The following is a 25,683-nucleotide window of genomic DNA, read 5'->3' as shown; positions in this document are numbered from 1 at the left end:
AGTAACGTACTGACATATGGACATTCAATATACTTACTCGAATTCTGTCTGATTCCTTCCAGCTCCGACCCATTCCCTTGTCTAGTGTTGCCTTTTGAAACAAACAGAGCAATTCCACTCCTTCACTGGATCTTAAAAGAAGGAACCAGGAAGGCTGCTTGCAGGAGCCCACACCACATGATCCTCAGTAGGCAGTCCTCACGGACACTGCTGGAGATGAAATGGGTGTGGGTGAAATGATCCATTTCATAATTTGAAAGCACTAGTAGCTAGGATGTTCTGCCTTTTATGGAGCTTACATTTTCCCTCCTGTTACTTCTACGCCTTGAATATAGATAGGTCCTAGGAGCAGAAAAGAATTAGTTTACTAGGGAAGCAGATAGATTTGCATTTGAATCCTGGCTCCATGGGTCAGTTATTTCAGCTATCTGACACTGGAAAATGGGGATAATAATAGCACCAAATACGTAGTGCTGTTGTGGAATTAAACGCAATAGGTGTGTCAAAACTTAGCATAGGGCATATAATGCATGTTTTCAGGTAGTAAATAGCTGGTCTTTTATTTCTCTTGATATGGAGAAGGATGGTGGTAAAATGGATATGCTGAGTCCCTGTCAGATTCTGAAATCTCTGAACCAGGTGTTCCACTTAGGCAAGCTGGTTCTTTAAAGGAAAGTCAAATGATTTACCTCAATGGTAATTAATGGGGTCAAGTGGGGGAAAGGAGACACAGGAAAGATCAACAAGTTGTTTTCAATCTTTTTCTCCTACAACATGCTGGAGGGATATGGTCCCCTCCAGTAACTACCAGTGGCTCCCTAGGGCAATGGATTCAGTGATTTTCCCTTGGTGGTGAGAAGGGGCTATTCTAAGAGGGCTGTGTAGTTTGTCAAAGCTTTCATATCCCAAAGAGGTTCTGAGAGTCCTTTGGGAAAAATGTTATTTCTTCTTCCCCACTCCCAGTCTTTTTTTTTTTTTAATGTTTATTTATTTATTTTGAGAGAGAGAGAGCACAAGCAGAGGAGGGACAGAGAGACACACACACACAGAATCTGAAGCAGGCTCCAGGCTCTAAGCTATCAACTCAAACCCATGAACCATGAGATCATAACCTGAGCTGAAAGTTGGGTGCTTAACTAACTGAGCCACTCAGGTACCCTGTACTTCCAGTCTTGAGAATCACAGAAACAGACAATAGGAAACCCCCTGCCTTCTTGACGACGCTATCAAAGACAAATGGGATTATATAGCAAAAGGTCATGGCAGTGGTTCTAGCGCAGTCCCAGAACCAGTAGCACCAGCAATACGTGGGAATGTATTGGAAATGAAAATTATTGAGCCCCGGGGCACCTGTGTGGCTCAGTCAGTTAAACATCCGATTCTTGATTTAGGCTCAGGTCATGATCTTACAGATGGTAAGATCAAGCCCCGTGTCAGGCTCCGCACTGTTAGCACAGGGCCTGCTTCGGATTCTCTCTCTTTCTCTCTGCCCCTTTCTTGCTCACACAAACACACACACTCTTTCTCAAAATAAATAAATAAAAATTAAAAAAAGAAAATTCTCATGCCCCATATAGACCTACATCAATCTCTGTTTTAATAAGCCTTCTAAGTAATTCTGATGCATGCTGCAGTTTCCATATCATATTATGAGACATAGGAGCTGAAATCATCACTCAATCTAGCAATCCTGGGCTTCTCCTGCCCTGCTTTTGGGTTTAGATTGCCGCAACCTCTAAGCCTCGTATTCATCTGGTGTTCTGGACGGTTGACATGTTAGGAAAATTGATTTCTACCATCATTTCTACCATCACATTGTGTAAGGGTTGCTGACTTTACTTGCTCCATACATCAGCCAAGGACTGGCTTTGTTTCTCTTACCTGAGACTTTATGAATTTATTCCTCTCTTTGGACTAAATATTCTAGCCTCTTTCCATCTATTAAATAGGAATTATCCTTGACTATTTTATGATATTGCTGGTATGTGTCAAATACGGAGCCATAACACCTTATTTAGTTTGAAAATTATTCATTTATTTCATTCTACTCTACATGGCAATTTTCCCCCCACTTTTGGTTCAGCCCAACAAACACTTATTGAAAAACTATTAAATACCAGGCACCATGCTAAATGAATGAGTCATAGTCCTTGTCCCCTCAGGAGCATATAGTGGGATGACTAGAACTGGTTGTTAAGCACCCACTGTGTTCAATGAATTCTAAAGACATCATCTTTTATCTTCATAATATTACAAGAAAGACATTGTATTCCCCCATTCAATTGAGGAATCTGAGACTCAGAGCCCAAGTCTATACTGTAAGTGACAGAGCTAGGATTTGAACCTAGGTCAATCTGGCTTCAAAGCTCATGCTTATTCTACAAGTTCATTCTGAGTGCATACATGATCAGGGTAGGTCAGCATACTATTAAAAGATTCTATTCTGATGGAACTGGAGGGTATTATGCTAAGCGAAATTACTCAGTTACAGAAAGACAAATATCATATGACTTCACTCATATGAGGACTTTAATATACAAAACAGATAAACATAGGGGAAGGGAAGCAAAAATAATATAAAAACAGGGAGGGGGACAAAACATAAGAGACTCTTAAATATGGAGAACAGAGGGTTGCTGGAGGGGTTGTGGAAGGGGGGGATGGGCTAAATGGGTAAGGGGCATTAAGGAATTTGCTCCTGAAATCATTGTTGCACTATATGCTAACTAACTTGAATGTAAATTTAAAAATTAAATTAAAAAAAAAAAAGAAAAAACATTCTATCCTGTATAATTCAATTTTAAATGTTAAAGATGTACTAAAGAAAGTTCATTCTGGGACATCTTTCTCAATAGAAGTTTTTAAGGATAGAAGCCAATGACCATGTGTTTCACACATGTTGGACTTTGAGTAATGTTTGTTTAATGAATATAAAATGTGTCTTTAGAATAATCAGGGTGATAGATTGATAATATGTTCTACCAAGTATCGATTTGGGCTTTCAAAATAGTAAGCTGAATTTCATAGAGGTGGGTGGGTAAACACCCCTTATCTCCTGAGACAAAGTACAAAATTTGCTGAAGTAAGAATTAACAAGGGAGAGAAGGTATTTGGGTGGGGAGAAGGTAGTGAATAGGCAGCAAACAAAGCTTAAACCTTAATTTAGAAGATTTTTATTATGTATTTACTTATTTTATAAATATTTATTTACTGAGAGAGCGAGTGTGTGTGTGTGTGTGTGTGTGTGTGTGTTTGAGAGAGAGAGAGAGAGAGAGAGAGAGAGAGAGAAGGGGAGAGGCAGAGAGAGAGGGAGAGAGAATCCCAAGCAAACTCCATGCTGAGCGTGGGCAAGGTCATGACCTGAGCAGAAATCAAGAGTCAGATGCTCAACCACCCAGGTGCCCCCAAGAGGTTTTTTAACAACTTCTTGGTCTTTTTTGTTTGCATGTACTTCAATTAAAAAGTTACAAAGAATACTGTTTCTGAGTATCGGTGGGCATTTGACCAGGTAAAACCATTTTTCTCAAAATACATAGTCTTTACTATCTTGGATAATAATCAGAAATGCTACATCTCCATATGGGGTTGACAACCAGTTCAGAGCAATGTTAATTCTGAGTAGTAATTCTGAGTAGGATTGGAGAATTGGAGAGAAAAAGATACAGCAAGAGCACCACCTAGTGGCCATCTAGAAGTTATATCAATTTAATCAGCCTATGGCATTAGGAAAAGTTCAGCTTACTGATCATTCTTACTCTGTGGTTGGGTTCTCAGCAGACAGAAGCTTCACTTCCAACCCATTTTCCAAGTCCTAAAAAGCTGAGTATGAGTCCTCCAGATACTAAGGGAAGATGATCACAGATTTGAATTAGAGAGGAGTCAAGTTGTTTCTTGGACTTAAAAAGAGCAGAATGAGGGAGTGTGAAGCCATAATGCTTCCTTCTTTGCAGATTTCTCCCCTGGAAAGATGTGATGTTGCTTGTGCCTATTTTAGGATCACTCACCAGTCCCTCTTTCCTACAAGACTATGGATGAGCTCCAGGGGTGGTAGGAGCAAGTACGGCCCAAAATTTGAAAAAGAAAATTCTTAAAGAGAAGTGCCCATAAGAGACTGAAAAATCCTACTTTAATTTTTGATGTAATTACAGACTTACAGAAAAGCTGCAAGAATAATACAAAGAATTCTTATATATACATTTCACCCATATTTCCCAAATGTGTACATTTTACCATGCTTGCATTTCCTTATTGTTCTCTCTCCCAATCTCTCTCTCTCTTTCTCTAGACACACACACACACACACACACACACAAACACACACACACTATTTGAGAATAAATTGCAGACATAATGCCCTGTTGCTACTAAATACTTTAATATGTAATTCTAAAAACAAGGACATTCTCTTATGAAAGAAAATTATCATTGATTCAGTACTATCATCTAATGAACAGACTTTATTACAATCTCACCAATTGTTTCACTAATAGCCTTTATAGTACAAGAAAATAAATTATTGTCCAGGATTTAATCCTCGCTAAATGCACATGTTACATTTAGTTTTTATGTTTCTTTATTCTTTTTTTTTCCCAATATATGAAATTTATTATCAAATTGGTTTCCATACAACACCCAGTGCTCATCCCAAAAGGTGCCCTCCTCAATACCCATCACCCACCCTCCCCTCCCTCCCACCCCCCCTCAACCCTCAGTTTGTTCTCAGTTTTCAAGAGTCTCTTATGCTTTGGCTCTCTCTCACTCTAACCTCTTTTTTTTTTCTTCCCCTCCCCCATGGGTTTCTGTTAAGTTTCTCAGGATCCACATAAGAGTGAAAACATATGGTATTTGTCTTTCTCTGTATGGCTTATTTCACTTAGCATCACACTCTCCAGTTCCATCCACGTTGCTACGAAGGGCCATATTTCGTTCTTTCTCATTGCCATGTAGTACTCCATTGTGTATATAAACCACAATTTCTTTGTCCATTCATCAGTTGATGGACATTTAGGCTCTTTCCATAATTTGGCTATTGTTGAGAGTGCTGCTATAAACATTGGGGTACAAGTGCCCCTATGCATCAGTACTCCTGTATCCCTTGGGTAAATTCCTAGCAGTGCTATTGCTGGGTCATAGGGTAGGTCTATTTTCAATTTTCTGAGGAACCTGCACACTGTTTTCCAGAGTGGCTGCACCAATTTGCATTCCCACCAACAGTGCAAGAGGGTTCCCGTTTCTCCACATCCTCTCCAGCATCTATAGTCTCCTGATTTGTTCATTTTGGCCACTCTGATTGGCGTGAGGTGATATCTGAAAGTGGTTTTGATTTGTATTTCCCTGATGAGGAGCAACGTTGAGCATCTTTTCATGTGCCTGTTGGCCATCCGGATGTCTTCTTTAGAGAAGTGTCTATTCATGTTTTCTGCCCATTTCTTCACTGGGTTATTTGTTTTTTGGGTGTGGAGTTTGGTGAGCTCTTTATAGATTTTGGATACTAGCCCTTTATCCGATATGTCATTTGCAAATATCTTTTCCCATTCCGTTGGTTGCCTTTTAGTTTTGTTGGTTGTTTGCTTTGCCGTGCAGAAGCTTTTTATCTTCATAAGGTCCCAGTAATTCATTTTTGCTTTTAATTCCCTTGCCTTTGGGGAAGTGTCGAGTAAGAGATTGCTATGGCTGAGGTCAGAGAGGTCTTTTCCTGTTTTCTCCTCTAGGGTTTTGATGGTTTCCTGTCTCACATTCAGGTCCTTTATCCATTTTGAGTTTATTTTTGTGAATGGTGTGAGAAAGTGGTCTAGTTTCAACCTTCTGCATGTTGCTGTCCAGTTCTCCCAGCACCATTTGTTAAAGAGACTGTTTTTTTTCCATTGGATATTCTTTCCTGCTTTGTCAAAGATTAGTTGGCCATACGTTTGTGGGTCTAGTTCTGGGGTTTCTATTCTATTCCTTTGGTCTATGTGTCTGTTTTTGTGCCATTCTTTTTTTTTTTTTTTAATATGGAACAACTCTTTAGTTTTTCTTTATCCTGCATGACTTGGCTAAAAAATTAAGTAACAATAAAGTATAATACTAACAAATTAAAAGCTATAAAAACAAGAATCCATAAGTTCATGCTGATATATATAAATGAATAAATAAACGAGGAAGAAAGGTAAGTTCTTCCTAGAGAGAATGCTAACTAACAAATGCAGAAGGAATGATGGAATGGGAAAATCAAATCTTGACAACTTTAGTAGTAATAATCAGGCAAAAGTCATTAAAGGATATTAAAACTAGTAGGTGAAAGATTGATGAGTAAAAAGATATTTACATAGTTTCAAAGTGTTTCCCCACAAAATACATATTAATTACAAAGAGAAAAATAATTTTACATTGAAGATAGCTGGAAGATACTGCCTTAACAAGGAATGAAAGTTAGCATCACCAGTAATGATACTATTAGACAATATATGCCTCCTGATAGGAAACTCTGAGAAGAACACACATATCTTCTTTGGTATGGTTTGCCCAATGTATAACCTGAATTTTTAAACACAAGGAAACATCAGGCAAATCTAGATTGAGGGACAATCTATAAAATAAATAGCTTATACTCGTCAAATTTTATCTTTTAGCTAGAAAACTTGTAGCTTCCCTTGAGAACCCTACTTTAGACTGGGTGTATTTGGTTGGTGGTTGAGGGAGATTCAGTTTCAAGGCAAAAGCCTGGTCTTTTTCTGATGGGTATGCTCTGAGTCCTTCCCTCATGAGATAACTGTGCCCCCTCAGGATGCCCTGGGGCCAGAGGTGCCATGCCTACCTCCCACTCCCATGGCTGTGGAGTCACTGACTCCAAGGTCCAGGACACCAATCTCCATGTAAGGTGTTTGGCCAGGGCCTTGGACTACTCTAGAATTAAAAGGTACTTTTCCAAAGGCATAAATATAGGACAAAGGAAAGGAAGCACTGCCTGATGCAGAAGGTGGAAATATCTTGGCTCTGGGGAATAAGAACTAGGAAGTTAGCTGGTTTGGGAAGAAAAAAGTGGATTTTCAGAATGACAATCTAAAAAACTATTTCTGAGTGGAGTTCAGTCTTTCTAAGGTAAGTTGGGAGGAGAGGAAGAGACCTTATAGTCATAACTCTTCCCTAATAAATTCCCTGGTTTCCCCAATGCCACTATTGCCATGGGATCCCATCTAGATAGCATCTCTGTCCCCAGGGCAATGGGCTTTCCTATCTTCTCTGGGGAATGGATATGGGAACAGTGAGCAGGACACAGCTTCTTGGGTTGGTTTCTAGTGACCTACGGAATGACAAGCTCCAGTGCCTATTATTACACCAAAGTGATGTCTGAGCTCTTCTTACATACCCCGTCAGACACCGGAGTCTCCTTCCAGGCCATCAGCAGCATGGCGGACTTCTGGGATGTGAGTATGAGATACCCTCTACCTCTCCTTTCTCCTTCTCAATGGCCTGAAGCATGAAGCCACAGGCCAGGATTCAGGGATGTCAGACAGTGGACCAGGCCATAACCAGAGACCAGATTATTCTAGAATCAGGCCAAGTCAAAGGGTCAGGCAAGAATTAATGGGTCAGAGTAGAGTTTAGGTAGAGATAGATGAGAAATTGGGATGATGACCAGAGAGTCAAGCTATACTAGTTAGTTAAACTAGTATTGGGAGTTATAGGTAAGGCTGAACTTCAAAATGCATCTCAAACAAAAAGTAGGGCCACGTCAGGTCAAGAAGTGGTCAAAGTTCATGGGTCAGCTGAGGGATCCAACAGAAGTAGACTAGAGATAAGCCAGGGGGTCAAGGAGTGATGGCAAAGGTCATTCCAAGAGTAAAGGTCAAGATGAGGTTAGGTTAGGCCCAACCCAGCTCGTGGTCTAGTTTGCCCAGGGCCCACTACTGGACAGTTTGTATTGGACCAAATGGTACAACAACCAGAGCCTGGGCCATGGCTCCCACTCCTTCATCTACTATGAGAACCTGCTGCTGGGGGTTCCAAGGCTACGGCAGCTGAGGGTCCGCAATGACTCCTGCGTGGTGCATGAAGACTTCCGTGAGGACATTTTGAGCTGCTACGACGTCTACTCTCCAGACAAAGAAGAACAGCTCCCCTTTGGGCCTCTCAATGGCACAGCGTGAGTGAATCCCCCCACCAATGTTGCTAGGCTTGCTTCTCTGAGCCTGACACCATCCCAAGGGTTGGAACGATTTCCACTTCGTCTTAAAGAGCCTTGGGGGGATCTGGGGGAGGGACAGGGGAAGCATCTCTCTGAGTCCCATCTGTGACTGTTAGGAGGTCTTGGTTTGGGTCACTCAGGAACAGAGAAGATACATTAGCAAACAAGACCATAGCCTCTGGACTTGTTTCCACACACAGGTCACGGTCACATTTGCACTATCCTGGGGACAGTCCTGGCAGAGAAAGCATTCTTTCTTGTCCAGGTGTTCTTATGGGTATGGAGAATAGCTGAAGCACTGGTACTGCCACACAAGTCATAATTGGAAGAGTCTGACCCTTAGAACTGTAGGGGAAGAAGCAAGGGGTTAAGGGTCAATGGAGAATTAGGAAAGAAAGGGGAAAAGGATGGACAGGATGTGAAGGGGAAGGAAGGAAGAGCACAGGGAGGAAAGTTTGTGGATGGAACAGAGAATCATGAGACAAAGCAGCCAGGTGCACAACCACAAGAGCAGAAAGGGTCTTTTCTGTATTATATGAGCCAGGTGTTTCCCTAGTGGGGACTCCTCAGTCTGAGATCAAAAGTGGGGCATGGGTTTGTCATCCATAGTTTTGGGTGACATCATGAGAAATCAGGACATTTATATTTGAGTTTTAGTTTGGCCACTAACTAGCTGGATTATCTTAGACATTTCTGAGTCTTAGGTTCCTCATCTTCAAAATGTGGATAATATTTACCCTCCATTCTCAAATAGTCGTTAGTATCAAACAAGATGATATGTGTGGAATATATATTATACATGATATGTATATATAATATATATGAAACTGTAATGCCCAGACAATCATCAAGTGTTGCCATTGCCTCAGGAGATCAGCTTTTGGACTGGCTCAGACCTCTCTGCTCAGATGGCTTCTTCTGTGACAGGTGGACATACCACTCGCAGGATGAGCTGGGGGGCTCCTCTCACTGGGGCCGGCTGACAAGCTACAGTGGAGGTGGCTACTATCTGGACCTTCCAGGGTCCCGACAGGCCAGTGCAGAGGCACTCCAGGACCTTCAGGAGGGCCTGTGGCTAGACAGGGGCACTCGGGTGGTCTTCATTGACTTCTCAGTCTACAATGCCAACATCAACCTTTTCTGTGTACTGAGGTGGGTCTCCTTTCCCTGTCTTACCTCCATCCATGGTTCCTGGTTCCCTTCTCTGCTTAAGACCTTTCCTTAAATGTGTACCCTGTGGTGGGCGTGGAGGAGAGGGGATTGGAGGAACTATCCTAGCCCAGGCCTCACCAGGTATCTCCCCTTCCTCCCACAGACTGGTGGTGGAGTTTCCAGCTACAGGAGGTGCCATCCCATCTTGGCAAATCCGCACAGTTAAGCTGATCCGCTATGTCAGTAACTGGGACTTCTTTATCATTGTCTGTGAAATCATCTTCTGCATCTTCATCTTCTACTATGTGGTAGAAGAGATACTGGAGCTCCACATCCACCAGTTTCGTTACCTTAGAAGCATCTGGAACATTCTGGACCTGGTGGTCATCTTGGTGAGGGACAGATATCTTATACTTGGGATATATTAGGAGGAGGAAGGGGATCTACCCTGATAGGGGCTCCAAGTTCTTCCTTTTGGAGTCTCGAGTCCTCCTTATGATTTCCAGTCAAATCACTGTATGACAACTCCCAGAGCCAGAGGCTGATGTTCCCCCGGCTCAGCCCCTGGGAAAACCCTGTCTCCCACATGCCCTCCCACTCTGACCTGTGAGAGGTTCACTTGATATTCTTTTCCTCTTCTGTCTTTTGCCTTTATTATCTGTCCCTTTGAAACTCCTACCTTTTCTCTTCTCTTCTATAAAAATAGCCTGCCTCTTCATCTTCATCTTCTTCCTATTAACAGGACACAATTTCTTGACCAAGACTAGGAAGTGATGGGAGAAATAAAATTACTTGGCTCCAATTCTCCATGGTCCTTTAAAACCTACCTATTTACCATTGGTCCCAAAGCCTTGTTTCAGGATTTAAGATACTCCCCAATCATCCTATTCACTTCCATTTGAAGCTTAGATAGTCAACAGCTCAGAAGAGAAGGATTTTTTTCCCACCTGACTTACCTACCCCAGCTCTCCCCTAGGACCTTATCATTGAACTTCCCTTGAGAGCCTGACTTCTCTGACACCTCTGACCCCTGTGATGACAGCTCTCTATTGTGGCTGTGGGCTTCCACATATTCCGAACCCTTGAGGTGAACCGGCTGATGGGGAAGCTCCTGCAGCAGCCAAACACGTATGCTGACTTCGAGTTCCTCGCCTTCTGGCAGACACAGTACAACAACATGAATGCTGTGAACCTTTTCTTTGCCTGGATCAAGGTACCTTGGGACCCCTCATCCCCAACAACACCTCAAAGCACTCATTCTCCCTTGTTTAGCACTTGTGTCATTTTCCTTGTCTGGTTTGACAACTCCAGTGGCCTCCATAAGTCCCTGGAGTACACTATTCAAAGATTTTCTCTTTTCTTCCTTTACTGTTTGATTCCACATGGCCTTTGCAGATATTCAAGTACATCAGCTTCAACAAAACCATGACTCAGCTCTCCTCCACGCTGGCCCGCTGTGCCAAGGACATCCTGGGTTTTGCTGTCATGTTCTTCATTGTTTTCTTCGCCTATGCCCAACTCGGCTACCTGCTTTTTGGGACCCAAGTGGAAAACTTCAGCACTTTCATCAAGTGCATGTGTGTGTCCTGCCCTCTTCACTCCCTCCTGGACCCTCTCCCTCCTGCTCTGTGGGTGTGTGTATCCTTGGGGAAGCTAAGTGCATGTGTACAGGTGTGTCTGTGCTTAAAACATCTGTGTGAGAATCTCTGGTGGATGGGTTCAAGTATCTATGCACCTCACTATGTCTCTATCAGGTTGGGCTGGAGGTACAAGAGAGGTCTGTCTGCGTTCACTGAAGAATGGTAGTTAGGAAAGTGGTTTGGGGGTATGAATAGGTGACAGGGTTATGGTTAGGCCCTAGGTGAAGCACAGACCCTGGTCTCTCAGTTTCACTCAGTTCCGGATCATCCTTGGGGACTTTGACTACAACGCTATTGACAATGCCAACCGCATCCTGGGACCTGCCTACTTTGTCACCTATGTCTTCTTTGTCTTCTTCGTGCTCCTGGTGAGGGTCCCTCTGGAAGGTGGGAATTGGGAGCCTGAGGGGTGGAGACATAAAGGACCTACAGCATGAGGTTTTGATCCCCCCATATTCTGTGCTCAGTGTTAAAATGGGTATCTCAAATCAGGGATGGACAGTGAAGGGGGGGGGGGGGGGCTTCTGGATCACCCGAGAATTGGCTAATGTGCTCAGCATGGCCAGCACAGTCAGGCAGTTTGCAGAGTATAAGAGAATCTTCAGGCTCTCTCAGTAAAACCAAACCCCTATTCTCTAAGAATGGAAAGGGAGAGAAAAGTGCCCCATGAAGAGAAGTAGTTGAACCTGAAATCTTCTACATCTATTCTCCCCTTCCTCTAGGAATTTCTGGCTATTTCTATTACCATTGCTTTATATTCTCTTTCTCTCTGCCAACTATGAAAGATCTGGGATTAATTTTTATTGACAAGGCCAGCAAGTTTCTTTATTTGATCATGGTTAGGGATAGATGGGTTGGACTGGGGTTAGATGGTAAAGACAACAAAACTGTACTCTCAGTGATTGGTAGGCCCTTATATGGAAGCAAACTCTGGCATATGATGGGCTATCTTTGCAGTCAGGTTACTACAGCAACTGAGTGAAGATAGCAGGTGGGTAAGGAAGCTTGATCCATCCCTAACAGGATTGTGCTAAATGGGGGTCTTTGGAACCATGAGATGCTGGGGTTATTGGCCTGCCGAGCTGAGATTGAAAGCATTGGCCCTTTTAGAACATATGTCTGGGACTTTAATAGGGTTAGTGGGCTCAATGCTGTTAGTGAGTCTGGGGGTGAGGACTTAAGTCCCCACTTTATCTCCAGAACATGTTCCTGGCCATCATCAATGATACATATTCAGAGGTCAAGGAAGAGTTAGCTGGACAGAAGGATGAGCTGCAACTTTCTGACCTCCTGAAACAGGTAACCACCCATTCCCTTTGAGTGATACGTCTGTGTCAGGGCCCAAGTCCAAGGCTCTGTGTCCTGGTCTGTTCCTGACTGGTGTAGGGCCCTGTGCCCTTGTGTGCATTTGACCTATCCCTGGAAGCCTGGCATCCAGTGGGTGGGGGAGGGGGCAAGGAATGATGAGAAGGCTGTAGGAACCATACCTGTTTCCTTTCTCCTTCCAGGGCTACAACAAGACCCTACTGAGGCTGCGTTTGAGGAAGGAGCGAGTTTCAGATGTACAGAAGGTCCTGCAGGGTGGAGAGCAGGAGATCCAATTTGAGGATTTCACCAACACCTTGAGGGAGTGAGCAACCAGAGATCCAACCTTCTCTGACATTGGTCTATAAGTCCTTGACCCTCAACCATATACCCTTTGCCTAAAAACCTCTGATCTTGGCCTATGGGCCTCTGACTTTGACTTTCAGCTTTTGACTTTGACCTATAGGTCTCTGATTCTGACCTTCAGAATTGTGCCCTTGGTTTAAAGGTCTCCGACCACATTCTGTAACATTCTGGACCTTGTTGAACAATTATTAGGACTAATGTAATAATATAATTTCCTATTCATTGCATACATTTCTCACTCCCACATAACTCTGTAGTTGGTTCTTTGCTCCACCACAAACACTAGCCTATTCCTTTAGCCTCCTTGCCTCCTAGTTAAACATGTTAACAAACACTGAACAAATACATTGTGAGCACCAGCTGTGGGCCAGGCCCTGAGCAGGGCACACAATTAAATGAGACAAAGTCTTTGTCCTCCAGGAGCTCATACACATATTCAGCAAATAAACTGAATCACAGAACAACTTCAACAACAGAAGTGACAAGAAGAGAGGGAGCACAAAAAAAAAGAAAGTATTCAATTCTATATTTGAGTTTAAGGGAAGACCTCCTGGAAGAGGTGGTGTATGAATAGGGTTTTGGAGGATGGATAGCTTACATGTAGACAAGCAGAGGAAGTCCACTCCAAGAAGAGATGAAAGCATATACAAAGGCACAGACGTTTTAAGTTGAGCAACATATACAGGAATAATAAGTTGCTAAGCTATCAAATAAAAGTGGGGCATAGCAAGAAATGAGGCCAGGGGAATGAGCCAGGACCACCCTGGGAAAGACCTTGAATACCATCATTCAATCCAAAGAATAGGGTGCCCAGAAGGGATTTTAAGCAGGGGAGGGGTACAGTTAGACCTGCACTTTAGAAAGATAAATTACTCTAGTTGCATTATACAGGATGGATTTCAGGGGGTAGGGAGTGAAGAAGAAGCCAGCAGGGTGGGGGTGGAGGGACAGATTATTTAGAGGCAAAGAGATTTTGCAATAATTCCTATAGAACATCATGAGGGCCTGAATCTAGTCAGCAGGAGTCAGAGAAGGAAGAAATAGATTAAAGCAATTTCTTGGGAGTAAAATTGCTAGACCTTGGTGATCCTGGCTTTCCCATGTGGTCCCCTTCTTTCCCAGAGAGCAAGAGTTGTAGAGTCTGGAAAAAAGTAGGAAGTCCCTAATTGAGAGATCACGGCCACAAAAGGCCAGAAGTCATTTCATCCATCATACTGTTCTCCTCAGACTGGGGCACGCAGAGCATGAGATCACTGAGCTCACAGCCGCCTTCACCAGGTTTGACCAAGATGGGAATCACATCCTGGACAAGAAAGAACAGGAACAAATGCAACAGGACCTCGAGGAGAAGAGGGTGAGCCCAGCTGGTTGGTGGACAGGCAGCGAAAGAAAATTGTTCACTCTCCCCTCCCTGAGAACATACCGAGAACACAGATCCAAACTGAAAATCCTTTGATAGATGGGCAGGAAAGTACTCTCTAGAATAGTCAATTCTCAAACTGCTGCACATTAGCATACGCTGGTAAGGTGGGGGTGGGGAGTCAAATAATCCTCATACTCAGGCCACATACCCTAGACAGAATCTCTGGGAGAGTGACGGGCCCGGGCATCAGTGCTTTAAAAAGACTCCCTAGGTGATTCCAATGCACAGCCAAAGTTGAGAACCACTGCTATAAAACACAGTCTTAGAGGGAAAGGATCAATTGCCCAAGAATCTCTGACAATTCCTTCTGAGGACTTGCCGTCTCCCTGGGATTTTCAAACTCAGATCCTTAGCTCCCCCAGTTGTGCCTGCTTCGTCCCTATCCGCTGTAGACCAAAAATTCAGGGGCAGGAGAGAAAGTGGCAGGAATCCTGGTACTGTTCTTCCTTTCCCAGATTCAGCTGGATTCTAGGGAGGGTCTCATTAATCGAGGCTTCCAAGAGCTCATGTTTTGTTTCTTTGGGAGGTGATTCCCCAGAGGTTGGTCCAGCTATGTGTCCAAGCACCACCACACTTATCCTATTGTCTCTAGAGTTTGAGAGGGAAGGGGACTAGCATGAACTGGAGCCCAAGGGACTGGTCCGGAGGTCCTGTTAGAGCAGGTGATGAAATAGGAGCTGATGAATTCCCAGAGTCATCTTCTCCTCTCTGACTTCCTGATCAGGTGGCCCTCAACGCTGAGATTGAGAACCTGGGCCGGTCCATTGTGAGTAGCCCACCAGGCGAGTTGTGTCCAGAGCCTACCAGAGCAGGTGGCTGGGTTTCAGGAGAAGAATTCTACACGTATGTGCAGCAAGGGCCCCAGGGCAAAGTGTGTTTATAATGTTCTCCTTGACCTTCTTTCCACAACTTTCTAATTCTCTGCCCTAACCCAGGAAGAACTTTGGCCCCGCTTTAACTCTCCCTAGAAGGCTGTGCCTTACCTTCCTTACTCTCATCCAGACACAGACCATTCTGTACCCCCTGCCCCTACAGCCACTTAGGCCCCCAGGCACATACTTCTGCTCCCTCGGTCTCTCTCAAATCCTACACAGACTCACAAGCAGAGTTCTGCATCTGGAGACTGTCCTGGAAGGAGTCATGTCCCAGGTAGATGCTGTGGGCTCAAAACTGAAGATGCTGGAAAGGAAGGGGCAGCTAGCTCTCTCCCCAGGCATGGTAAGTGGCCCTTCACCTGGGTCCCCTCGGCTCCCCCACACTTGAACTCTGCCATCTTTTCCACTCAGTGGGTGGAGGCAAAACATTTTGGAAAGAGCCTGTTTTCAGGCTCCCGGGGCAACATATTCATAGTAGTCACTATATCAGTGGAAGTAAGGAGTGGAGGGAAGGCCTGAAGTTGGTTGCTCTGGCCTAAGGGCTGCCTTAGCCTCCAGGAGATGGTCTGAGGTTGGAGAATCAGATCCAGATTTTGTAGGTAAAAGGAAGTGGGATGCAAATTCCTCCTTCATATGACCTGTCCCTTTTTCTTCCAACAGGGGGATCAAGGCGCTTGGGAACACCTGCAGCCAGCCCCAGCTATGACTCCAGCCCCCTGAGGAGTCCAGGGTGGGCAGGAGAGTGGTGGGGCAGGGGTTCTAAAGCATCAGACAGCAGGCTCCTCTCTCACTGCCTCCGCAGAGACCTCCTCAGGACACGTCCTCTGTTCCTAGGGCAGCAGTTTCCACCACTGCTCCTGCCGAGTCCACCTTGTGTCTGGCCTTTTGAACCAGTGTTTCTGTGTAGAGCTTGCATCATGCCTAGGCTTGTGACTCAGTGTTTCTGTGTGCAGCCACGTAGCTCTGTGTAGCTCTGTGAAATAACACTTCCCACTGGGCCTCTCACTTGCTGCGCTCCTAGCTCTGCTGTGATGGAAAAAAAAAAAAAAAAAAGGCAATAATGAAAGGAAGGTGATGTTCCCTAAGTACCTGGCACCTGGATAGCCACAATTTGGGGGAAAAAATAGAAGGGAGCAGCATTATCTGAATGTCTTCGTATTTGCCAGTGAATCTTATCCTTTGTGCATCTAGAGATCTGAGGCTAGCACCCACAGGATTGTTGTCTTCTCCATAGTTTCCAGGAGAAAGAGAAGGGGAAGCCGTGAAAGAGAGGAGACTTTCTCAGGTACGGAGATTATAATGTTACAGGGGAGTTGGAGTGACCCCTCCTCTCAGGGCAAAGTCCATGAAGGCGCCTGCTCCCAACATTCCACTAAACACTGGGAACTGAGGGGGCTGTAAACCGGGACAAAGATGGAACCTAAGGAGAATCAGACAAAGAAATAACCTCCGGATTCAGAGATCTTTGGACTAAAATGTGGTGGGCTCTGATTCTATTCTTGTGAAGAACAATATGGGTTTCTCTGGTGGCTATCAATAAAAATCCTTAGGAAAATCAGGACTTTGCATTTGCTTCTGGGATTGTAGGAAGAAGAAGAGAGGCTGGAGCTGTGAGCCATTCTTGTACTTGGGCTGGGGCACTCATCCCTGCTGGGCAGTGTAGAGTGGGGGCAGTGACAATGTGAAGGGGCTGGGCTGCCCGAGAAGTCCTGAAATAAGAACTTCTGGCTCATAGCAATAATCTGAAATGGTCGGCACTATGACTGTACTGTTAGAGAGAGTGGAGACAGTGACCTAGGGAAACCTGGTCCTCAGGATGAAGAGTGTAAGGTAGCCCTTACTCTGGCATGAGGGGTAGCTCTGTGTGTGTGTGTGTGTGTGTGTGTGTGTGTGTGTGTGTGTGAGAGAGAGAGAGAGAGAGAGAGAGAGAGAGAGGTGAGAGGGTGCAGATGGAGGATAACCAGGGAAAGGACTAAAAACTTCACCAAGATTTTAGGTGTATAGGTTTGCATCCCAAGACCTGCTATATATCCCTTTTCCCTTGCCCTGTGATCTTTACCTCTTCCTCATTTTGCACCTTGCTCCCCAGTTGCTTTTTCTCATCCATTCCCTTCTCCCATCTGTTTCACCATCCCATCACATACACTCTATACACCTAGGAAACTTGTGAAACAGCTAAATGCGATCAAGATAACCAGAGTGTATCCTCAGCGTTAAAAGAGTTACAAAGCTGTCTTCCAGAAAGGCTGTATCAGCTGAGGATAAGTAGGTTCCAACCTGCTTCCTAAGGAAAAGGGGGCTGGGGCGCCTAGGTGACTCAGTCGGTTAAGTGTCAGACTCTTGGTTTCCACTCAGGTTGTGACCGCTGGGTTTGTGAGTTCGAGACCCACTTTGGGCTCTGCGATGACAGTGCAGAGCCTGCTTGGGATTCTCTCGCTCTTTGCCCTTCCCTCGCTCATTCTCTCTCTCCCTCCCTCTCGCTTTCTCTCAAAATAAATAAATAAACTTTTAAAAAGAAATGGGGGACAATGAGTTGTTTATCCAAGACATTGAAGGTCGAGTATTCCGAGTATTTCGGTTCCGGGATCAATGAGTGAAGATTTCCTAAAGGTTGAATGAGACTACCTTCAAAAGGATTCCCTGAGGCGTCTTGGGCAGAGCCTGGGTGGGGAGTCTTTGGGGAGAGGTAACTTGTCTCTGTGACTTTGGTCAGCAGGCCACCTGAGCTCAACCAACCCCAGACAGGCCGTTGGTCTTACTAGACTAGTGACAGGGATGAGCGCATTCTCAGTTCCAGGCATCGCGGCTCTTGGCAACAGGAACGACTCACAATAGCTTATCTTAGCTTCAATTTCAGCTTCATGCTTATATCACTCAGGCTGTGCAGCAAGACCCAGTGGAGAGATGGAGAATCCCAGGGCTGCGAACCCGGGGGCGGGGGGGCAGGGCGGGACACGAGCGGCGCGCATGCGCAGACATCCACAACCGGAAGTAGCGCGGGGCCAGGCATGGCGGCGGCGACGGCTGCCGAGGATGTCCCGGCGACCCAAAGAGAGGAGCCTGTTCGAGGTACGCAGAGTGGTTGGGGATGAAGTGTCCAGCAGGAGGCCGGGGGCTCGCCTGGCAGGAGCAAGCAGGTCGGAGGGGAGCACCTGACCGGGCGACTGAGATAGTTTGGCGCGGGATTGGGTGTGAGCCAAGGGCCGGTGGCCAGGGAGCAGAGTTGGCGTGTCAGATGGGGCAAGGACAAAGTGAGGGACTTGAAATTATGGCACATGGAGAATGGAGCCGACTTGATCGAATGAGGACTAGTGAAGGGGTGTGGGGAGAAGATGCCATCTCTGGATTAGGTCCCGGTGTACGGTGGGACACTTACTCGTTCTCCTTTGATCCAGACGATGCCGCCGTGGAAACAGCTGAGGAAGCAAAGGAGCCGGCTGAAGCTGACATCACGGAGCTCTGCCGGGACATGTTCTCCAAAATGGCAACTTACCTGACTGGGGAACTGACGGGTAAGGCGGGGTGTGGACTGATTCGGGTACTGCTCTATACTACCCTATGGAGCTGCGGTTTGGCTCTGGGAGACCTGTGAGGTGCTTTAGCAGCATCAGTCTGTGGCTCCCTCCCCAACACTCTTCATGCCCTGGAATACGCCTGTTGGAAGTTTGGGATGGTCATGAATGGGAAAGAAAAAGGTCTGTTCCTTCCGTGTAGAAGTTCACTGGCTAATTTCAGAAATACATAAAAATGCTTAATACAACTCTGCAAGCCTCCATAAGTGTAGACTAACTATGAAAAGACATAAAACGAATTCATCAAGAAGTGCTTTCTTGGGGGAGGTGCATTTTGAGCAGGACTGTGAAGAGAAGGATTGACCAAAAAGGGGGAAACGATTAGCAAGTGAGGTGATATAAGCAGTTTGTTCCCTTAAAACAGATGTATTTATTGGGGCAAAGAGAAATTAAATTGGGGAATAGGGAGTGAACTGCAGATTTAGGGGCCTGCTAGGTTGGTCTGAGGATTTGGTGACCCACCCTTTGGGACGTGATTAATTTTGGGGCTCATTGTGTATTTCCAGGTCAACACATGACCTGTGTGTGAAGAAAGGTCCAAAAAGTGAAGTCTGGTCCTGTGTGGCCTCTCATAAGCATTTCTTATATTGTTTCACTTCCCCAAGCAATTGCTGTGAGCCAAATTTGGGAACCAGAATTAATGAGAAAAGGCTTGATGCAGAATGGGAGGGCTTATGAGGCTCTATCATTCTGATTAGTTACTTAATTATTTCTGAGCAAGAGAAACCAAGTAGCAAAATCTAGATTTTTGGCTTCTCTTTAAAAATTCCAAAGATTTTGGCAATACTAACTCCCCCATTGCGATGCTATGATCAACCATAGCTGAGCCGCTGTCTCCTCTGAATGGATTAGGGCTATGCAGTGTGTCCCCACCACTCTGTTTTGTCCCTTTTACTGACACCTGGTCAGTTGCCATTTATTACTGCTCTTATACTGTTGCTTTTTAGTAGTGGTAGAGAATCAATTTTCTGTACCAATATTTCTATCAAGTCGGTAAAGTAAATGATAGATAAGAAGAAGTCTGCATGTGCCAAAAAGTAGGAGAGAACATACTTCTTTATGGAAGTGAATAATCTTATGTGTTTAACATACAAACACCTGGCTTGCTTCACTCATTTATATGATCTTGCCGGCTTCTAGGTCTTACAGTGTGTGACCCTTGTTGTAGAGAGACTAATTTGCTAGCAACGAGGGTATGAATACGGAGGATAGAGCTCAGAGACATATGAGCAAGAGTCCAGATGAAAAGAAATGATGATGATCAGTGACAGGGTGATGGTAGAGGGAATGGAAAGGAGAGCATGGGTACAAGAATATCATGGAAGTAGAATTTATAGGACTTGTTGTGTCTATGGAGAAATGGCAGCCTAAGACACGTTTGAGGTTTTAAACTGGTGGTGCCATCATCTAAAATAGGGAAGTGGGAAAGCAGAACCATGTTTAGTGTAAAAATATTTCTGGTTTTGGCTTGGCTGATTTTAGATTTTACCAGGACACTTAGGTGACTTGCACATGTGAGTCCCGAGCTCAGAGAGTGATCAGAGCAGGAGAAACAGATTTGGGAGTCCCCTGCACCGTGGTGTGAGTTGAGGCTCTGCAGGATGAAATTGGCAAGGATGTACTTAGGGGTAGCTAAGGGCCTCAACTACAGCCTCGGAGAATGCCTGTATAGGGCAAATAATTTGTTTCTAATAACAGTACTTAAGGTACCTAGGATTGATAACAAATGATTTTTACTTATAAAATTAATTTTAAGCAGATTGTAATTTCCCTGTGATTGTCATTCTTACTTGTACAAATGCTTTTTTGAGTTTGAAAGGAATCTAGCATCACCCTGAGATTGCCCATAGGAATGTGCCACCCATGTAAACATCAGTCTTGTGTCACAGCTGAGTAAAAATTGGGAAGTGATAGTCAAGGATGAATGAGAAAGCATCTGGCATAGAAACCTACAAAGAGCAGGTTGAAAGAGATTAGAAAATCAGGCTAATACGATGTAGCAGACAAGGGAAATGAGCATTTTGTGAAGAGGGAGATCACAGGGTCAGGTACTATGAAGAGATGATACTGATTGAGAAGACACTATGGATTTGGTGGTTAAGAAAGCACCAATGACATTGGAGCATGTAATTTCCCTGGATAGTGGGGGCAGAGGCCAGGCTGCAAGGGTTTACATGAGTGAATGGTGAGGAAGAGGAACCAGTGAATATAAGTTACTCTTTAAAAAGGATTAGCGGTAAAGCTCCTTTGCTTTATGAACAAATGATGTCGGTGCAGCAGAAGACAGAGTGCTTTTGGGCTGGAAGAAACCTGAATATATTTCTAGTTAGAGAGGAAGCTGCCAGAATAGAGGGAGAGTTTGGAAATGTCAGGGGAAGGATATGATGGAAGAGAGACCCTGAAGGGTTAGAAGCAAGAGCATAGGAGAAGTGGTCTTGACAAGAATAGGAGCCCTCATGCCTCTTGGGAAGATATTAGGGTACAGAGAAGTTTTGAAGTGAGGCAGAAAGGTTGAGGGAGCTTATGTAAGGGGAATTTTCCACTTTTCAGGTAAATTGAGTAGAAGCCATTTGCTTTAAGTAGGGATGGGGAAGGGAACTGAGGATATAAGAAGAAGACAAATGGTTTGGAAAAGTCAGTACATAAAATGCAATATAGAATCAAATAGTAATGATTTAGTTACTAAGAAGCCGTGAGGTCCTAGTTGATTTTATATATATTTATGATGCAGTCCCCGAAATTACATGTTTTCATACCATAGAAATACGAAGACTATGTCACCTCTCTTTTCTTAGGACATGAATTTGTTATTTCCCTAACAAAGATTCTGAAGTCTCTGGATCTTAACTGGTTTATATAGTTTGCTGAATATAAATGTCATAAATCAATAGTGGCCTGCACCTTTGACATTCTCTGGGTCCTGCCTTGAACTACCATTTGGCCTATAATTCTACATTCCAGTGATCTATGACAAATCTTAAAGGCATCACATCTTCTGTTTATTTTAAAGCCACCAGCGAAGACTATAAGCTCCTGGAAAATATGAATAAACTAACCAGCCTGAAGTATCTTGAAATGAAAGATATTGCTATAAACATTAGTAGAAACTTAAAGGACTTAAACCAGAAGTGTAAGTAATAATATTTATAATTAAACACGTTTGTATTTAATATTCTTTTGTGCTTGGGGTTGCGGAGAAGTGGAGGGAACATGGCACCTGTCCTGAGGGAGCTCATTCTCTAAAAGTGAATTACAAAGTTAAGGTGGATTTCTTCCATTTTGAAGATTAGCATGTTTCAGTATGGTTATTTCTGCTTCGGAATCTTGATTTGGTCAGTTTATTCCTGAAAGGGAGAGGGGAGAAAAACAGTGGCCAGATTCTAGTGCATTTATTTTAACAATGCAATCCATAAAGGACCACTTTATAAGTGGAAAACCAGAACATCTGTAAATGGAAAATGCTAATTTAGAGACTGGTAGAATATATTTTTCCATTGACTTCTATGTATGTTCCCTATCTCTAGGACAGTCTTCCTTGGTATGGGATTACCCAAGAAACTGAATCAGTTGCAGAAAGATTGCTTGTAGAGCAAGGAATTTAAAAAAGAGGGAAATTAGTGGGTGAGAGAGACTTGCTTTGTCCAGGTCACAGTTCTGCCTGATCAGCTAGCTACTGTCTGCTAGTGTTTGTCCTATGAGTGACCAGAAACATGTCACTCCACCTAGTGTGTCCTGGGCAGAGTTGGAGTGACACTAGCATTCTTACTTTGCCTATCTTTTCTACACTCCTTGTGGAGGCTGTATGAACATGTGGCCTGTCTTTGTTTTCAAAGATGCTGGACTGCAGCCTTATCTGGATCAGATCAATGTAATTGAAGAACAGGTAGCAGCTCTCGAGCAGGCAGCCTACAAGTTGGATGCATATTCAAAAAAACTGGGTAACCATTTTTATTTCTGTTTTGATTTAATAAGAGTAATCCACCCAGCCCCCACCCGCACTCCATATGACCTTAGCTAATAGGTCATTTATGGTGTGCCCATAATGATCTATTTTAATTAATTTATACAATAACCTAGTGAGAGCAATTTTTTATTAGTAGTAGTAGTAATAAAAATACTATTTTCTGAATACTTAATGATATATATCAGGTACTGTTCTTAGTACTGTACATGTATTATTCTTTTTATCTTCCCAATAATCTATGAGATAAGTGCATGATTTTTATCCCCATTCTTCGGAAGAAGAAACTGGTTGAAGGGGTTAAACAAATAACTTGCATAAGGATACCGAGCTAGCATGTGAAAGAGCTACATTCCAAGCCAGGTCCGTTTGGTTACAGAGCTCAAGCTCTTAAAATTATGGTTCAGCAGGCTGAAGCATCTTTGATAATGTAGATACATATGTCTTAAAAAATGGAAAAATCAGGGGCGCTTGGGTGGCTCTTTCGGTTAAGTGTCCGATTTCAGCTCAGGTCATGATATCGTGGTTTGTGAGTTTGAGCCCTGCGTCAGGCTCTGTGCTGACAGCTCAGAGCCTGGAGCCTGCTTCAGAATCTGTGTCTCCCCCTCTCTCTGCCTCTCCCATGCTCATGCTCTGTCTCTCTGTATCTCTCAATAATAAATAAACATTGTTTTAAAAAATTGAAAAGTCAATCAAGAGTTTACTTTTCCTTTAAGGAGGAAACTGGTACTTGTATTGTTGATGGCTTGCTATCTGGCTCTTACATCCATGATTAAAAACAATGAAGTTGTTTTTATCCTAGGTATAATTTATAGATTATTTTATTTTCATCATTGACAATTATTGACTACTTCAGGAGAGTGGTTCGTAACTGAGATTTGACATGAGTGGCGATTAACAGTTTCACTGTCCACAATTAAATTTACTAAATGGTGACTGCGAACTTGACTATAGAGAAGGCATTGTACCAAATGCTTTCAAGGTTTTAAAGAAAAAGGAAAATCTATCACAATAAGAGGCTTATCTGATGGTCTTTTAAATCTCTTTGTTGTTCAAAATTGCTTTCCTATAGTGAGGTGTAGGGATAAGAAAACAAAAGGAGTGGGGCGCTGGGTGGCTCAGTAGGTTAAGCGTTTGACTTCAGCTCAGGTCATGAGCTCACTCTTTGTGGGTTCAAGCCCTGCGTTGGCCTCTATGCTGACAGCTCAGAGCCTGGGGCCTGCTTTGGATTCTGTGTCTTCCTGTCTCTCTGTTCCTCCTCTGCTTGCACTGTCTGTCTCTCTCTCTCTCTCTCTCTCTCTCAAAAATAAGCAAAGATTAAAAAAAAAACAAAAAAAGAAAAGGAGAAACATACATTGTGTGTCCAGAGAGTCTGGCTCCCAGAGAGCGCCTGGAGAGGCACTTTCCTGTGCTTAGTAAGGCTCCCCATGGCTCAAGTGCCAGTAGATCTACTTAATCCTGGTGGAGCCATTGGAGCAGGTGCTGTTGACAGGGTTAGAACTTAGTGGACTTGTTCTTAATTCTGTGTGTGTGTGTGTGTTTGACTCCCTATCTTAAGTTGAGCACATGGTTGATCGATACCCAAATATCTGTCCTTAGCTAATACGATAGTTAACATTTATGGCATGCCTCCAGTTTGGACCCGGTTTGGACAGATGATGAGATTGAAACCAACAGGTTTTTTTTTTTGGTTTTTTTTTTTTATATAATAGATATTTTTTAATGTGCCTGGAAATGCTAAGTAAGAAAGATCTTTGTAAGAGCTGATTTTAAAAGATTTAACTTCCTCTCTCTCTCTCTCCCTGGTAGAAGCCAAGTACAAGAAGCTGGAGAAGCGATGAAAAACTCATTCCTGTGGAACAATGTCTTTTTTTTTAACATGGAAGAATGTTTTATAAGACCTGAATGCTGAGGCTGATGAATTGTCAAAACTCCTCAAAAGGAAACTGTGATGGGTCGTCCCAGAAACGTCCCAACATTGGAGTAAACTGGAGGACTGTGGCTACCCCTGAACTTCTTTGGAGGCAGTATCCCTCAGAAACCCACACTTAAAACTCCTTACCTTTTACTTGAATGTTTCATCATCCACTCAGGACAGAGAGTCTCTCAAAGTTCAGGATAAACCTGGGCTTGCCAGTAGAATCAAATGAGAGGACCTATTTTCTCTCACAGTGGTTGATTACTACATTATTTTCTTAATGGTTGGTTTTTGAGTTTCTGTGTCGATGGTTGTTTTTTTCTATTAATGATGCTAATGTATTGCTAATAAGATCCTAAATTAAAAAAGGAAAACAAACTTGTTCTTTATAGATTGTCACCCTGTGAATGTCAGTAATTTACTTTTCCATAACATTGCAAATAACAGAAAATCTTTTTTTTTTAAGTTTTCTTAATGTTTATTCATTTTTGAGAGAGAGACAGAGTGCCATTGGGGGAGGGGCAGAGAGCGAGAGAGGGAGACTCAGAATCTGAAGCAGTCTCCAGGCCCTGAGCCGTCAGCACAGAGCCCGATGCATCAACCATGAGATCATGATCTGAGCCAAAGTCAGACACTCAATTGACTGAGCCACCCGGGTGCCCCATCAAATAGCAGAAAATCTTAAAATAATTTTAGGCTGAGTGTTGTAGACTGAGCAGAAGCTGTGAAGGGAGTATTTTGATATCCTGATGTATACGATGGGTCCTACCTGTCTCTTTTCTGTGTGAGTCAGATGTCTGGAGATAGATAACATCTTGCCATGTGCTCCCTTTGGAAATGTGGTGAAGACAAAGAGTGTGTATGTGTGCGTGCACATACACTGTGGTTTTTGAGTTTCTGTGTCGATGATTGTTTTTCTATTAATGATGCTAATGTATTGCTAATAAGATCCTAAATTAAAAAAGGAAAACAAACTTGTTTTGTTTCTAGTACCACAGAGGTACTGGATGGGGAGGTAGGGCTGCCACTCATAAAGGAAAGCATTTGTAAAATATCTTCCTACTTGTGCCTGCAGGGTCAGGGGGGCTCCTAGGGACCTGATCATCTCCCTGTTAGACTAAAGATATAAACGGATGGAGGATACTGACTGACCAGTCCAGTTTGGAAGATACGCATCCTTATTCAGAGTTGGGTGCTAGCAGCTAGGAAGATGTCTGAGGTCCCCAATGCCATCTCCAAAAGAGTTCTTAACCCTCTTTCTGTCATTTCCCAGTATCTCTGTTCCAGACCGTCATTTATCATCC

The 25,683-nt window shown here is 43.7% G+C and overlaps 2 protein-coding genes across 2 annotated transcripts in view; both read left to right on the top strand.

Annotated features, from left to right (window-relative positions):
• Nucleotides 1-15,680, top strand: part of PKD2L1 (polycystin 2 like 1, transient receptor potential cation channel) — a 35,638-nt gene extending 19,958 nt beyond the window's left edge. The window contains exons 4-16 of the mRNA XM_042908212.1: nt 7,279-7,406; nt 7,872-8,125; nt 9,095-9,319; nt 9,483-9,711; nt 10,362-10,532; nt 10,715-10,896; nt 11,207-11,327; nt 12,160-12,258; nt 12,468-12,589; nt 13,858-13,984; nt 14,778-14,896; nt 15,148-15,271; nt 15,589-15,680. Of these exons, the coding sequence (XP_042764146.1) occupies nt 7,279-7,406; nt 7,872-8,125; nt 9,095-9,319; nt 9,483-9,711; nt 10,362-10,532; nt 10,715-10,896; nt 11,207-11,327; nt 12,160-12,258; nt 12,468-12,589; nt 13,858-13,984; nt 14,778-14,896; nt 15,148-15,271; nt 15,589-15,648 (1,961 nt within the window). The 3' untranslated portion in view covers nt 15,649-15,680. The remainder of the gene's footprint in view (nt 1-7,278; nt 7,407-7,871; nt 8,126-9,094; nt 9,320-9,482; nt 9,712-10,361; nt 10,533-10,714; nt 10,897-11,206; nt 11,328-12,159; nt 12,259-12,467; nt 12,590-13,857; nt 13,985-14,777; nt 14,897-15,147; nt 15,272-15,588) is intronic.
• A 2,241-nt stretch (nt 15,681-17,921) lies between these two features.
• On the top strand, nt 17,922-24,761 carry BLOC1S2 (biogenesis of lysosomal organelles complex 1 subunit 2). The gene is made up of 5 exons (XM_042908982.1): nt 17,922-17,997; nt 18,324-18,440; nt 21,511-21,630; nt 22,334-22,438; nt 24,271-24,761. The coding sequence occupies exons 1-5, from the start codon at nt 17,937-17,939 to the stop codon at nt 24,300-24,302; spliced, it is 435 nt and encodes a 144-aa protein (XP_042764916.1). The 5' UTR covers nt 17,922-17,936; the 3' UTR covers nt 24,303-24,761.
• The last annotated feature ends 922 nt before the right edge of the window (nt 24,762-25,683 follow it).

This window comes from Panthera leo, chromosome D2 (assembly GCF_018350215.1).
Source record: "Panthera leo isolate Ple1 chromosome D2, P.leo_Ple1_pat1.1, whole genome shotgun sequence".
Taxonomy (NCBI): domain Eukaryota; kingdom Metazoa; phylum Chordata; class Mammalia; order Carnivora; family Felidae; genus Panthera; species Panthera leo.
The sequence above is the reverse complement of the archived record's forward strand: the minus strand, read 5'-3'. Positions and strand labels throughout refer to the sequence as shown.